At 38.0% G+C, this 16,082-nt stretch overlaps 1 protein-coding gene across 7 annotated transcripts in view; it reads right to left on the bottom strand.

Moving 5' to 3' along the window:
* SCAMP1 (secretory carrier membrane protein 1) overlaps positions 1–16,082 on the bottom strand; it is a 104,536-nt gene that overhangs the window by 54,018 nt on the left and 34,436 nt on the right. For 6 of the 7 annotated variants that reach the window (XM_082378325.1, XM_082378320.1, XM_082378321.1 and 3 more), the window contains 3 exons: positions 5,363–5,461; positions 3,716–3,824; positions 1,398–1,526 (listed from right to left, as the gene is read on the bottom strand). In XM_082378325.1, the coding sequence (XP_082234451.1) occupies positions 1,398–1,526; positions 3,716–3,824; positions 5,363–5,461 (337 nt within the window). Of the gene's footprint in view, positions 1–1,397; positions 1,527–3,715; positions 3,825–5,362; positions 5,462–5,623; positions 5,715–16,082 lie in introns of all 7 variants that reach the window. The other variant, XM_082378322.1, reaches the window with a different exon arrangement.

Below are 16,082 nucleotides of genomic sequence, written 5' to 3'. Positions count from 1 at the left end.
CTGCCAACTGAATAGGGCTAGGAAAAACTATAGGCAATTATATTATTTCTAAGAACCTCAGAAAGTTATATATTTCTAAGACAAAACAGGCCTATTTTGAAACAATCAGCATTGGTAAAGCAGTTAGCCATTCAGTTCAAATTAATCATCTTCCCCATTCAATCTCTATTTACTAAATTCCTTATAGAATTTTCTTCCAACACCCATCTCCCCCATTTAAAATATGTTTTTTCACTAAAGTCAAAGAACTTATACTTAAAATGTGAGGCCAATTTCTGCTCATTAAGAAATTAATTATTTTATAAGCTGCTGATATTTTATGATATATTGATTAAATAAAATACGAGTTGTTTAGTATGGACATATATGGAATCAAAACCTTTAAAAATAAAAATATGTAATACTACTGACACTCAGGATTAACCAAAGAAATCAGATTAACAACATAACTCAAAAGAAACTAAGAGTTAAAAATGTACTATCCATAAGGAATCACTTCTCATTTTCCAAAGCAGCTTCACAAATGTGAAGAATACTCCTAAAAGATTTTGAGGAAAATGATCTCATATACTTGGTGGAGGGAGGCTCCCTAATCATACAGTAAGAACACACAAATTTCCTCCAACGAGAGTTTACTCCACGATGTGTCCATTAACCCAGCAACTGTGCAGATGAGAAGTCATGACAGCTACCTCTCCTACGGACACAGTGACGTTAAATGGGGCTGAGACTGCTGTTTGGAATAAAAATGCAACAGAATAAGTGGGAATTCTGCGTACATACAAAAAACTGGTAACAGCTGGACATTTAGTTTTAATATTCCATGTGTCATAATTATATTCAAAGCAATGTGAACATCACAGCCCAAAATGTATGTCCTAACTTTCTATTTAATGAAACATCCTATATTAATTAGGCACTTTCAGTAATAAAAGTATTCCTCACCACTCGAAAATGAAAAGTAAATTGTGCTCAAAGCTCTAAGAAAAATAGTTTATAATATTTCAATATTTTATGCCCCCTTTTAAAAAGTCATAATGCTTTAATAGCCTTCATTTGCATAAAAATCATATGAGTAATTTTTTCAAAGCAAATATTGCCTTGATAACATTTTGCAGGGAGAAAGGATCATTGAAAATTCTACTGTATGATAGGGAAGTCCCTTCCTCAAAAGAATACCAGTTCTCAATATATAGGTCTTCCTCAGCTAAGAACTTAGATTGTCACATAGTATACAATTTTGACATACCTAAATATGACATGATTCACTCAAAATTAAAATATCTATAGGAAAAGACCAATTTATGATACTACCCTTACATGAGTTTTAAAAAAGTGGATTTTGAAAATAAAATATAAACTTTTTCAAATAAATATATAATTTGTTCTATACTCACACATCCATAAGTAGTACATAATCTTTACTGTCTTTTGGAATTCTACAGGAATGTCTACAGAAAAATCCTGATAGAAACAAGGTCCCACAGGAAAATTGTCAGGAAGAGGTGGCCAATTGTTTTTTCTGCCTGCAAATAAAAAAACAAAGTTATTTATATAAGGACAAATATGTGCTATTCTTTTTACATGTAATTATTTGTTTCATAATAAAGAAGAATATTATCTATTCTTTTAATAGGTGTTTCAAAAACATAACACTGTATCTCTACATTCCTACAACTCTGAAAACCAAGATTTTTATTTTTAAAAATTTTCCCAGAATATCAAGTTAGAACTCATTACATGGTAAAATAATTTTCCAGTGTCATGCCACTTATGTAAGTTGAAACAAGAAAAGAAAAAAGAGCACAGGGACGTATCCTGTGACTCTGCCCTAAAAAGAGATTTATTTCAAAGTCCCAAGACTCTGGCTCTCACATGAAGGCCATGAAGTTTTTAAGTCTCTAAAAATTTCCTCCTCCAAGTCTTCAATCTTTAAATATAACTCCTAACGCATGTGGAGAGGGAAGACCAGCTTCTGAATCTTTCAAGTTTTCTCCTGTTAACTCCATAAAGAGACATAAGATAACCAGTACCAAAGAATCAAATTTGGAAATCTCCAAGTCTGAAAAAAATAACGTCCAAAAGACACATGTAAGGAAAGCATAAAACTATGTGAAAACACAAAACAGTCATGAGAAAGAAGCTGAGGAATTATAGCACCTTCAAAAACCTAGAGAAAAAACAAATTCCAACTGTAAGGAGAGAAAATGTGTCTATTTAAAGAAACTAGACTGAAAATAAGGCTTGGGAAGTGGTGTGGGGAAATAAAAAAATAAATTAAAGAAGAAGTCAAAACATTGAAAACAGAGAGTAAAAATAGCACCTAAAGGCCATTTTCTCATTTTAGATATTATATCCCACACTTTCAAAGATTAGATTTTACATACTTTTTCATAGGCCAGGAAATTCTTCATAGTGGGAAAAAAGCGTCCTCTATTTCTGATTCTTCCCAACATGTCTCCACTGTTTTATCATTCTTTTCAAACTACATGTTGTTCTTTCATTTCTCATACAAGTCTCATACTACTCGAGAAGCAGAGAAGAGTAGTAAAGAACAAAGGCTCTGAAACTATCAATAGAAGCACCTAGACACTTACTGGCTAGGAGGCCTTGGGCAACTTATTCAACCTGCTGTAGACTTTGCTTCCACATCTGTAAAGTGAGAAGAACTCACCACCCTTACAGAATTGTACTGAGGATGAAATGAGCTAACAGATGAAAAGTACTTAAGTGTATAACATACGGCAAGTCTCCTAATTTACCACACTTCATAACTACTTCATTTACTAAAACATCTCTCACAGAAGTAATTTGTATTAATCAAAGCTAAGGGAACAGGACAGATTTTCGTTACATGTATTTTAGAAACATTGATCTCAATTAAACCTCTAGTTTCTCCTTTCACAGATGCTGTCTCTGATGTTGCAAGCAAGAAAATGGCCCAGGATAAATGTGTCCTCATGAGGCCCTAGACTTACACATTCCAGGATAAGGAAGAAATAGTTCAGTATCACTGAATGTTATCACTGTCCTAACATTGTCACTCCATCACTATCCAGACATACTCACAATGACTTATCTAGTTCTCTCATCCCTTCTTACCCAGAGACTTGCTAGCTTTCCCTAAGCTACTCCCTTGAAGTGACCTTTGATAGTCACAGCGTGAATGAATTTCATAGGACATAATCAAAACTCACCACTTACTTATTTCTTTGGCATCATCAGAATACCCCAGGCTTCCTAGAGTCACCTCACCACAGATGCTTTTTGTTGTTTTTTTTTTTTTTAACATGGTTTGACATATACGGATATACTTGTGAGGACAGGGGCAGATTAATTTGAAGCTGGTCTGAATAAACCAGAAGTTAAGAGTTAAATGCAGTCAAACATAGGGCACACTCCCACGTACTCATAAAGCTTTAACAGACCGAGGTAAAGGCCCAAGAGCAGAATCAAAGACTCCTCACCTTACAATAAACCAAAATCACCATATTTGCATTCAGAGGCTAACACTGTTCTAATCTATCAAAACACTATGTAAATCAGTCAAGATCAGAGAGCCACAGAACATCAGGTAGGAAATCTGCCATGTCTCACCTCCTTGCTAGAATAACAGGGCAGAGTTTTATCCACAAACCAAATGATCTAGAGCTAGTGCAGGCCTATTTTAAAGAATTTTAAAGTTATTTTTATTTGAAACTTCTTTGGATAGTACCGTGTTGACTGAGATTTTGCATTTCTCGTTCTCGACGATCTAATTCTGCTGCTTTTCTTTCTAGTTCTTCCTGGCGTTTAAGAAGTTCAGCTTGGGCCAAAGCATGCTCCTAAACAAAAAAATAAGGGAATACATTGTCAGCAGTATAAAATACAGTAACATTTCTACTTCTACTTCTACTATACTCCTACTTCTCTACTATGCTAGAAACCTAATTCAAATGCTCTTTCCACAATATAGGAATTCACTAAAGATTACAGTTTCAGAAAATACTATGGAAATATCTGGCCCATTTTGGCCTTTTGGTTATGAAAACCCACAGTAGAAATGTTGGGCCCATTAGGACAAGAAAAAATTCTCTCAGTAAAAGCAGTTAAAATCCTAAGGTAGAAACGTAAAATAGATAGCTAGTGGGAAGCAGCCGCATAGCCCAGGGAGATCAGCTCGGTGCTTTGTGACCACCTAGAGGGGTGGGATAGGGAGGGTGGGAGGGAGGGAGATGCAAGAGGGAAGAGATATGGGAACATATGTATAACTGATTCACTTTGTTATAAAGCATAAACTAACACACCATTGTAAAGCAATTATACTCCAATGAAGATGTTAAAAAAAAAAAAAAAGAATAATTGGGTGAGAAAAAAAAAAAAATCCTAAGGTAGGACTTGAGGACACAGGGAGGTGGAAGGGTAAGCTGGGATGAAGTGAGAGAGTGGCATGGACTTATTTACACTACCAAATGTAAAATCGATAGCTACTGGGAAGCAGCCGCATAGCACAGGGAGATCAGCTTGGTGCTTTGTGACCACCTAGAGGGGTGGGATAGGGAGGGTGGGAGGGAGACGCAAGAGGGAGGAGATATGGGGATATATGTATATGTATAGCTGATTCACTTTGTTATACAGCAGAAACTAACACACCATTGTAAAGCAATTATACTCCAATAAAGATGTTAAAAAAAAAATCGTAAGGTAATTGGGAAAATGAAATTAAGGTGAACTCTGTGCCTAAACGAGAGTGAGGGACTGAGACAAAGAGAACAGCTGAGGAAAAGAGACAGATGGAGAAAAGGGCAACTGAATTGGCTCTTATGAACTGGGTTAAATGGTACATAAGGTTCCCACTGCAGGAATATTATATAATATCTTATATTTCATAAGATAATGAAGTGAGAGGAGGATATGGTTAAGAAATTCTGGTTTATAACTCCATCTGACTTCACGTAATACCAGGCATCCTATTCACCTCCTTTTTTCTTGGTATGTCTGCCACCTCCTACTTCCTACCACTGTGCTTTGCTTAGCCATCATAACTCTCTTCCAATAATATCTATTGATATATCATTGTTACTTTAATGAAATTGTGCGTTAAAACGTGAGACCAAAAGCAATAAAAATTTCTCCACACAAATTATACACCAAGATGATGTATGAATTCAATAACTGCTAATAATGGAGTAAAGCAAATGCTATAAGCTGAAAAAGAGGTATGAGTATTATAGGATTGAGAAGCTAGCTAACCCAGACTCAAAAGTGAGTTAAAAATTAAACAATAAGGAATGCACTATACAAAGAATTATTTTGCTCTGAAAGCAAATGTTATTGATATTGTAATTTCCAATATGAATTTACACATGTAACATGAACTAACCTTTGCAATCTGTGTATAAGCCGGATGTTCCTCTGTTGGTTTCATTATTGCTGGTTGTGTACTGGGTACGTTAGGCATTTTCACATTGCCCGGTGGAGGCTAGAAAGATTAAGAAAAGGACAAATTACGTAACATAGAAATCCAACTTCAACTTCTTTCCAAAAGTGTAACACCAATAAAGACCAAAATGGCAAGAACTGCCTCACTTCCTCCCCTGAATTCTCATAATCCAGTGTGTGGTAAAGAGCTAGTGAAGCTCACCATCTCCATTTTCTCAAGCTCACGCATTTCTTAACTCTTCAATGTGGCTGCTACCTCTAACACGGCACTGGTAGCACTCTCCTCCGGAACACTACGCATTCAAAACAAAACACAACGAAAACAAAAAACCTTCAAGTATGTTTTTTAGTAAAATACAGATAGCACCAAACTGAAGAATTTACACCAAGGTTAACTGTCAACTAGGCTGTCAGCTCTTCCCACCTAACAAAGCTATGTGTCAGTGCCCTTAAAAAGTAAATAGGAGAGGTCCTGGGCAGAACCCCACTAATACTCCTTGAAAAGAATAAGAGGGGAGACATTAGGGAGATGGAAAATAAACTGCACAACCTCCACTTTGCCAGTGACGATCAACAGTACGTGAAAGTAGCTGCAAGTGCAAAAAGTAGGTAGATATCTACAAATCCATCAAAGGGGAACTGGTTAAATTACTATATATACATACAATGCAGTCATCAAAAGGAATTAGTTAGTTCTACAGGAGAATGCCCTTTTAAATACTAAATGAAATAAAGCCAACTACAGAACAGCACACATATGACCAAATTTTTTTCTTTTATGAACACACATTTGTATATGTCCAGAAAAATATCTGGGATGTCTTAGCAAACTATCAAAGGGATTTGCACCTTTTGCTTTATACACTTCTCTATTAATTGCCTTCTCTCCCCATTATACTACTTTTTTTCAGTTAGAAAATAATTGTAAGCATTCTTTAAAATGGCCATAAGAAAAAGAGGACAAGAAGAAAGGGAAAGGAAAAGAAAAGAAAAAAAAAAAAAAAGAGAAAACATACAAGCAAGCAGCTGCAAAGGGAAGTTCAAAGATCAGAAGAACTATTAAAGTCAGAAGACACCACCAATGCAGCTTTATTTTATTCTGACACAGCAAACAGCAGCCCTGAAAAGGAAGCCAAACACAACCAAAGATATAAATGGAGTACAGCTGATTCTAAAATTCATATGGAAATGCCAAGAGCTAAGAATAGGTCAAACAATTCTGAAGAAGAGTAAATAAGGTAGGCAGACCTATAATATCAAGACTTAATATAGTAATAAACAGTGTGGTACAGATGCCAAAGATAAGAAATACACCAATAAACAGTAGGGAGACAGAAACAAACCCCCAAAAACTTGATACCCAACAGAGGTCACACCACAAAACAGTGGAGAAATAATGTATTAGTCAATAAATGGTTCTGAGATAACCGGTTAACCAGATGGAACAATTAAACTAGATTTCCTACTTGACATTACATACAAAAATAAATTCCAGGTGGATGAATGACTTAAAAGTGAAAAAGCAAAATTTAAGCACTTTTAGGAAAAAAATATACATGAATATTTTCATGAACTCAGGGTACATAGAGCTTCTCAAATATAAGCTATAGAAATCTTTGTGTATCCTATCTATGATGTATCCCAAGTACCTAAAACAGTGCCTGGAACACAGTAAATGATCAATAAGTATTTGTAAAATTAAGGTTAGCAAGCACATAAACCATAAAGTTAAGATTGTTATTAAATTTCAGTATAGTTGAATTTGTCAAAGTGAAAAGTCAAATCACAGACTGGGAAAAATTGGTTATAATAGATTTAACCAAAAAAATTGCTACTCAGAGTACAGGAAGAACTGTTACAAATCCATAAAAATACAAACTACTAATAGGAAAATGGGCAAAATATCTGAACAGGCAAAACAAAGAAGAGAAAACAGGAATGGCCAATAAACATATGAACTAATGGTTCAACCTCACTAGTAATCAAGAAATATAAAAAAACAGTGACATATCACTCATCACTGTATATACACAATGATGATGTATATAAAAATTAAAGCATATGATCAAGATAGTTTTTCAAATCAGTGGGAAAAGAAAAGATATCAATAAATGGTGCTGAGACAATTATTTAAATGTTTGGGAGAAAAAAAAAATCAGATCCCATATCTTATCAGAATAAATTCCAAATGGATTAAAGTTCAATGCAAAAAGAAAAAAACAAGGAAACTATAAAGATATTAGAAATAATACAGTACATAGAATATAGACGACTGGACTTCCCTGGTGGGGCAGTGGTTAAGAATCCACCTGTCAATGCAGGGGACATGGGTTCGAGCCCTGGTCCAGGAAGATCCCACATGCCGCGGAGCAACTAAGCCCATGCGCCACAACTACTGAGCCTGCACTCTAGAGCCTGTGAGCCACAAATACTGAGCCTGCATGCCACAACTACTGAAGCCCGCGTGCCTAGAGCCCGTGCTCCGCAACAAGAGAAGCCACCTCAATGAGAAGCCCGCACACCGCAACGAAGAGTAGCCCCCGCTCACCGCAACTAGAAGAAAGCCCACACACAGCAACGAAGACCCAACGCAGACAAAAATAATTAATAAAAAAATTTATAAAAACAAAAAATATATTCAAAATGTCAACCTCACCAGTAATCAAAGAAATGCAACTTTCACCTAATTTATTTTTTAAATGATTATTACCATAAGACTACTACCACATTTTGGGAAAGATGTGGTAAAATGGGTATTTCTCACACACTGATAATGGGAATATAAACTAGTTCATATAATAATCCTGGAGCACAATTTGACATCATGTTTAAGAGCCATTTAAGTATTTATACACTATGACCCATAAATAGCTACTCTTCTCTTTTTTTTAATAAATATATATATATATATATATTTTTGGCTGCATTGGGTTCATTGCTGTGTGTGGGCTTTCTCTAGTTGCAGCAAGCAGGGGCTACTCTTCGTTGCTGTGCACGGGCTTCTCATTGCATTGGCTTCTCTTGTTGTGGAGCACGGGCTCTGGACATGCGGGCTTCAGTAGTTGTGGCACATGGGCTCAGTAGTTGTGGCTCGCGGGCTCTAGATCACAGGCTCAGTAGTTGTGGCGCACGGGCTTAGTTGCTCCACAGTGTGTGGGATCTTCCCAGACCAGGGCTCGAACCCGTGTCCCCTGCACTGGCAGGCGGATTCTTAACCACTGCGCCACCAGGGAAGCCCCATAAATAGCTACTCTTAAAAAATATACAGAAATAATCCAAGGTATGCACAAATGTGTGTATGCCAAAATACTCCCTACAGCATTATTTGTAAAAGCAAAAAAAAGTTAGAAATACCCCCAAATGTCCAAGAGTAGATAAAATATAGACAAATTGATAAATTATGATCCACCCATAAGAGACTATATTATGCAGCTATTTAAAAGTTTTGAAAGAATATGAAATGGGGAAAGCTTGTATCAGTTATAAGTTATGGGACTTCCCTGGTGGTCCAGTGATTAAGAATCTGCCTTCCAATGCAGGGGATGCGGGTTCGATCCCTGGTCGGGGAACTAAGATCCCACATGCCATGGGGCAACTAAGCCCGCATGCCGCAACTACTAAGCATGCGAGCCACACCTAGAGAGCCCACATGCCACAACTACAGAGCCCATGCACTCCGGAGCCCGCACACCACAACTAGAGAGCCCACGTGCCGCAACTACTGAGCACAACTACTGAGCCCGCGTGCCACAACTAGAGAGAAGCTGCGCACCACAACAAAAGATCCCGCATGCCACAACCAAGACCCCATGCAGCCAAAAATAAAATAAATACATTAAAAAATTATAAGTTATAAAACAAAACTGTATATACGGTATAATCCCAATTTTTTATTTTAAAATGTATCAATATGTTAACAGTGATTGTTGCTGAATAGTGGGATGTAAAGCTTTTTCTTGTATTTTTATCTCCACTATAATTTTTATCACCGAAAGAACTGTAAATTCTCTATTCCAATTGCCTGTTCCCCCACTCCAATATTTCATATCAATAGGCAGAAAAACTGAAGCTGATCAATCCTAACTATTCTCCAACTAGAAAATTATGGCCCTAAAGTATCACTCCCTTGGTTTAGATAAGTAGCAACAACAAAACAATGACCGAATAAAACGCCTGGCAAAGTTAGTCTGGCAGCACACTTCAGGAAAAGCACACAGAAATTACTCAAGAATTCACCCAGTTGAAACCATACTATAAATTCTTTACTGCTTTAAGTAACAAATGAAGTATTAAGTATAAAGAATTACCAGATAAGAATGAAGGCTCGTTTAGAGCTAGTATTTGATATATTCGAGGTAATAGTTGCTTGTGGTATAGCAATGATGAGAATTATTGGAGAAGCACAAATCTCTAATACCAGTGATATTAACCTGACAGCTGACAATTTCTTCAAATTTGTCAATGCAAGCTAAATCTTTGTCCAGCTCTGGAACCCAGTATTTTCATCAGCCACAACATGCTTGATTAGCCACCTCAAGCCAAGTATAGCTCTTGTCATAATTATGAAAGACCTATTCTAATGATGGCTCCAAATTCTTTTCCAACTTTTCACTTCTGCACATATGAACAAAAAGAAAATTAAAACAATCCACTAAACACTTCCATGTATGGCAACACAGCAGACCACACATCTGTAGTGACACCCCTGATACGCAGTACCTAAAAATGCTGAATCAAATTTCATTTAAATAATATTGTAAATACATGACTAAGCTGATAGGAAATCCTGAGAGGGCAGAAAGTAGGAAAAGCCACAAATCCAAAGAAGAGCCTTGATGCCATGCCATTAACAAAATCACCAGGATTCAATAAGCTGGAGACAAAGCTTGGGAGTCCGTATAAGGTAAAATCAATCTGTGATCACCCCATAAAGCCAGGACTTCCTAAAAAGCAACATTCTCAGTGGATAAGCAGAAAAGCAGCTTCACAGAAAGAAACAGTATGAATACCTGCCTGTCTTGCCCTTGACTCTGGATAAGGAAGGAGAAAAAAAAAAAAAATAGAAATCTTCCCTGAGAACTCCTAATCATAAACCTACCACCTTGCAGACTTGGGGCCAGGTTTCACACTAAAAATACAGACAAAATATTCCAAGTTGAAATTTTCATTTCCAGATATCCCAGGTTGGTAGTGACCTCAAGTACCTGGCAAAAGTAGAGGAACACACTTTAAAACCAGGCTTCAGGGCTTCCCTGGTGGCGCAGTGGTTAGGAATCCGCCTGCCAATGCAGGGGACATGGGTTCGAGCCCTGGTCCGGGAAGATCCCACATGCCGCGGAGCAACTAAGCCTGTGTGCCACAACTACTGAGCCTGCACTCTAGAGCCCATGAGCCATAACTACTGAGCCCACGCGCCGCATCTACTGAAGCCCGTGCACTCTAGAGCCCATGTTCCGCAACAAGGGAAGCCACTGCAATGAGAAGCCCGCGCACCGCAACGACGGGTAGCCCCCGCTCGCCGCAACTAGAGAAAGCCTCTGCGCAGCAACGAAGACCCAACACAGCCAAAAATAATAAATAAAAATTAAAAAAAAAAAAACAGGCTTCAAAGAATTTTCACAGCTCAAGTTCCAAGTAACATTGGCTCATGACTTAAACACAGAAGGAAGCAAGCCACCATGAGCAAGGATCCACAGACATACAAACTACAAAGTAAGATCAGAGATACTGGAATTATCAGATGCAAAATATAAAATAGATATGCTTAATAAAGAAATAAAAGAAGGTAATAAAAGCATGACTAAGCAACAAGAGACTATAAGAATTGACCAAATATCTTTTAAAATGATACAAATGGAACTTACAGAAATGAAAACTATAATAATTAGAATTATAAATTTAATAGACAAGTGTGAAACAGAAGACTACACAAAGATGAAGAGATAATTAGGGAAACAGAAGTGAGTCTAAAGAAACCGCACAGGTTGTAGAGAACGTACCTGAGGACACGGGGGGGAAGGGGAGGCTGGGAAGAAGTGAGAGAGTAGCAGTGACATATATACACTACCATGTGTAAAACAGATAGCTAGTGGGAAGCTGCTGCATAGCACAGGGAGATTAGCTCAGTGCTTTGCGACCCCCTAAAGAGGTGGGATGGGGAGAGTGGGAGGGAGGTTCAGGAAGGAGGGGATATATGTATACATGAGGCTGATTCACTCTGTTGTACAGCAGAGACTAGCGTGACATTGTGGGGCCGTTATAATCCAATAAAGATGTAAAAAAAAAAAAAGGAGAAAAAAAAAAAGAAACTGCACAGAATGTAGCAGAAAGACGAAAAAAAAGGAAAATACGAGAGCTTAAGAGAAATGAGAATAGAGTGAGAAGGTACAATTGAGAGTTCCACAGGAAGCAAACAGAGAGAATGAGGGAGAGTCAGTGTTCAAAGGGAACGTGAGGACACTAATTCTCAGACTCCAAACTCCAAAACCCAAACCAGATGTTTTAAAAGTTAACACCTAGACACACGATAGTGAAAGAGCAAATCCTAAGTATAAGAGATCTTAAAACCATCAAGAGAAAGGAGGTGTGACCAAGATGGGAGAGTAGGAAGACCTTCAGCTCACCTCCTCCTATGAGCTTCACCAAAATTACAACTATTTACAGAGCAGATATTGATGAAATGACCTGAAGACCAGCAAAGAAGATCTTCTGCAACTGAAGATATAAAGAAGGAGGCACAGCAAGACATGGGGCACGGGCGGAGTTGCAGTATAGTCAAGACCCACACCCCTGTGTAGGCAACCCACAAACGGGAGGATAATCACAGTGCAGAGGTTCTCCCCGAGCAGTGAGGTGTCCAAGCCCCACCTCAGGCTCCCTACCCTGGGAGTCCTGCACTGGGAGGACGAGCCCCCTAGAACACTTGGCTTTGAAGGCCAACAGGGCTTGCTTTCAGGAGAGACAGAGCACTGTAGGAAACGGAGACCCCTCTCTCAAAGGGCTCACACGAAATGTCACCTGCTCTGAGACCCAGGGCAAAAGCAGTCATTGAAAGGAGCCTGGGTCGACCCACTTACTTCTTGAAGAGCCTCCCAGAGAGGGAGGAGGCAGCTGGGACTCACTCTGGGGACATATCAATAGACGCTGGTGGCAGCCGTTTTGGGGAGCTCATTCTGTCACGAGGACACTGGTGCTGGCAAGCACCATTCTGGAATCTTCTCTCTAGCTTATTAGTGCCAGGACCTGGCCCTGCCCACCAGTAGGCCAGCTGCCATGGGACACAGCCCAGCCCACCAGAAGGCCCAGAACCATCAACAGACGAATGGATAGAGAAGATGCAGTACATATATAGAATGGAATATTACTCAGCCATAAAAAAGAATGAAATCTAGCCATTTGTGACAATGGACGGACCTAGAGGCTGGCATGCTAAGTGAAATAAGTCAGACAGAGGAAGACAAATACAGTATGAGTTCATTTATATGTGGAATCTAGAGAACAAAACAAATGAACAAACATAATAAAATAGAAACAGACTCATGAATACAGAGGACAAACAGGCAGTTGCCAGAGGGGAGGGGGGAGGGGGGGAAAACAGAAAAAGGTCAGGGAGATTAAGAGGTCCAAACTTCCAGCTACAAAATATATGAGTCAGGGTATGAAATGTACAGTGTGGGGAATATAATCAATAACTATGTAATATCTTTACGTGGTGACAGATGGTAACTAGACTTATTGTGGTGATCATTTAATACTGAATCACTATGTTGCATAACAGGAACTAAAATAGTGTTGTAGGTCAATTATACTTCAAAAACAAACACACAGAAAAAGAGATCAGGTTTGTGGTTACCAGAGGCAGGGGGTGGGGGACGGGGAATTGGATCAAAGTAGTCAAAAGGTACAAACTCCCAGTTGTAAGATAAATAAGCACTAGGGCTGTTATGCACAACATGATGAATATAATTAACACTGCTGTATGCTATATATGAAAGTTGTTGAGAGTAAATCCTAAGAGTTCTCATCACAAGGAAAAAATTTGTTTCTATTTATTTCATTTTGTATCTATATGAGATGAATATTCACTAAACTTGATGTGCTAATCAATGCATGATGTAAGTCAATTTTTTTTTTTTTTTGGCCACACCGCATGCGGGATCTTAGTTCCCTGACCAGGGATTGAACCTGTGCCCCCTACATTGGAAGTGCAATGTCCTAACCACTGGACCACCAGGGAATTCAAATTATGTAAGTCAAATTATGCTGCACACCTTAAATTTATACAGTGGCGTATGTCAATTATATCTCAATAAAACTGGAAGAAAAAGGAAAAAAAAAAAAAAAAGAAAGAAAGACACAATACCTATACAAAGGAATGCCAGTAAGACTGACAGCTATTTTCTCTACAGCAACAATGGGATCCCAAGTAGAATGTGCCAAACTGATGAGAGAAAGTAACTGTCATTGCTGACCTCTGAATCCAGTGAAATTAGCTTTTGAGAACTAAGGTGAAATAATAAATATTTATAAATATTAAAAGAGTTACTACCAACAGACCCTCACTAAAGGAACTTCTACTTTAGGAACAGGAAAACTAGTACCAGAAGAAATATTTGAGATGTAAGAAGTGGTATCTTTCTGCCTCATTGGACACTCCTGAGTATATCATCTTCATTTTACACTCATCAAAACTGCAGATACAGAAGGAAAGTCAACCTATCTGTAGAAAAAAAGAGTACTCTAGTGCACCTAGATGTACTAGAGTAAGATAGACTCTTCTCCTGACAATCCTGAAACTGTGTCTGTCACTGCTATGGCAGCCCCTGGGAAAAACTTAAAGTATTTAGAAAAGTACAGAAGGTGCAAAGATGGAGACAGAGAAAAAACTTTAGAGAAGCCAGGAGAATAGGAGAGTGACCTCGGGGGCAGAGCTCCGGCCAGAGCAAGGCTGTACGTCCTTCTCCCATGGCAGATGAAATTTCACAAGTTAGGAACAGACTACATTTCTTAAATCTCTGTAAAAGTTATTCTTTTATACTTTACATGGTTATAATTATTTATATTTTAACACAAATTACATTACTATGTTTGCCTATCTGTGTGGCTTTGGAGAACTCAACCAGGATCAACAGATTAAAAATTATAGTAAGATATATTTTCACTCAATAGAATTAAGAACATTATAACAATCAAAGAAATACAACTATGGAGAGACTTTTCTGTTATATAGTGAGCTCTCTGCATTGAAGTTCTAAAGGTGTTTCATTATTGAATAAATGAGCATATAAGATCCCTTCAAGGAATGAGACGTCCACAAGTTGTCTTTCTCACGTATACAACAAATATGTTCTCCTTCCTGGTTTTCTTCCATATTCGAAACACCTCTTCAAGAAAACTTCTCCTTGCTTTTCCTGGCTCTTTCTCTTCCATCTGTGAACCCATAATGTTTCTAAGTATACTCAGGTCTAAAGCAATGTTTCTTAATGTGTTCATAGATCTCCTGCATCAGAAAGCCCTGGTGCTTACTGAAAATGCAAACTCTACGCCCCACTGTGGACATACTGATTCAAAAACTCAGGGGTTGAAGAGAAGGGGTTTGCATTTTCAAGATGGTCACATTTTAAATAAGCTCTCCAGGGTGATTCTTATACACCCTGAAATTTGAGAACTCCCCTCTGAGGCAACAAAGTTTACAGTTTCTATAAACTGTCTATTCTTTCACCTAATGGAGAGACTGCCAAAAGAAACCTTAAACTTTTTGCAGCTTCCACTGACCTTATCAGTCTCTGATAGAGCAGACAGAACTGATTTTGGCTCTGCCTAACACAGATTCCCTTGTTATTAAGGGTGGTGAAAATTAAACATACTAATGTCAGAATCAGGACAAGTAGAAATAATTTTATCTGAATAGATGACCATTTCAAAACAAGGCTTTTAAAGATTAGAGTAACTGGGGGAGGAGGTACGTAATAGGAGGAAAGAAGGGATATACAAGAATGGGAGTTCCCAAATAGAGAAAGGCACATGAAGGAAGAGAGGTGCAGCCAGACATATTTATTCATACGTTCAAACATTCATTGATCAACTGCAATGTGCCACAAACAATTACAGAAGTTTGGGAGACATTAATGAACACAACAGGCAAACATCCCTACTCTCATGGAGCTTACAATCTAGCAATGGAAGATAAACAATACATATAATAAATACATTATAGAGTATCTTAGAAGGCAGTAAATTTTATGGAACAAAAAAAATGAACACGGTAAACGGGTCGTGAGTATAAGCTGAGTAGGGATAATTTTACAAAGGTGGTTAAGAAAGCAAATATTTCAGCAAAAACTTTATGGAAGTGAACAAGTCAGCTTTGCAGATATCTGGGGGAAGACCATTTAAGGCAGAAGGAATAGCCAATACAAAGTCAGGAGAATGCCTGGCCTAAGGAAGACCAGGGTGCTGGGAAAGAATACACAAAGAAGGAGTGAGGAGATAAGAGTGAGAGATATTAGAGACCAGATTATATGCTATTTAAGGACTCTTGGTTTTACTGTGGAAAAAAATCAAAAGCTAGTGAAGAGTTCTAAGCAGGAGACTGAAATGATCAACTTTTTTTTTCAAGGTATCACTCTGGCTACTGAGCTGAAAATAGATTAAAGGTGGAA

The sequence above is a fragment of the Balaenoptera borealis genome (assembly GCF_965194805.1).
Source record: "Balaenoptera borealis genome assembly, chromosome: 2".
NCBI lineage: Eukaryota > Metazoa > Chordata > Mammalia > Artiodactyla > Balaenopteridae > Balaenoptera > Balaenoptera borealis.
Note: the sequence above shows the minus strand (reverse complement) of the source record. Positions and strands in the feature narration are given on the sequence as shown.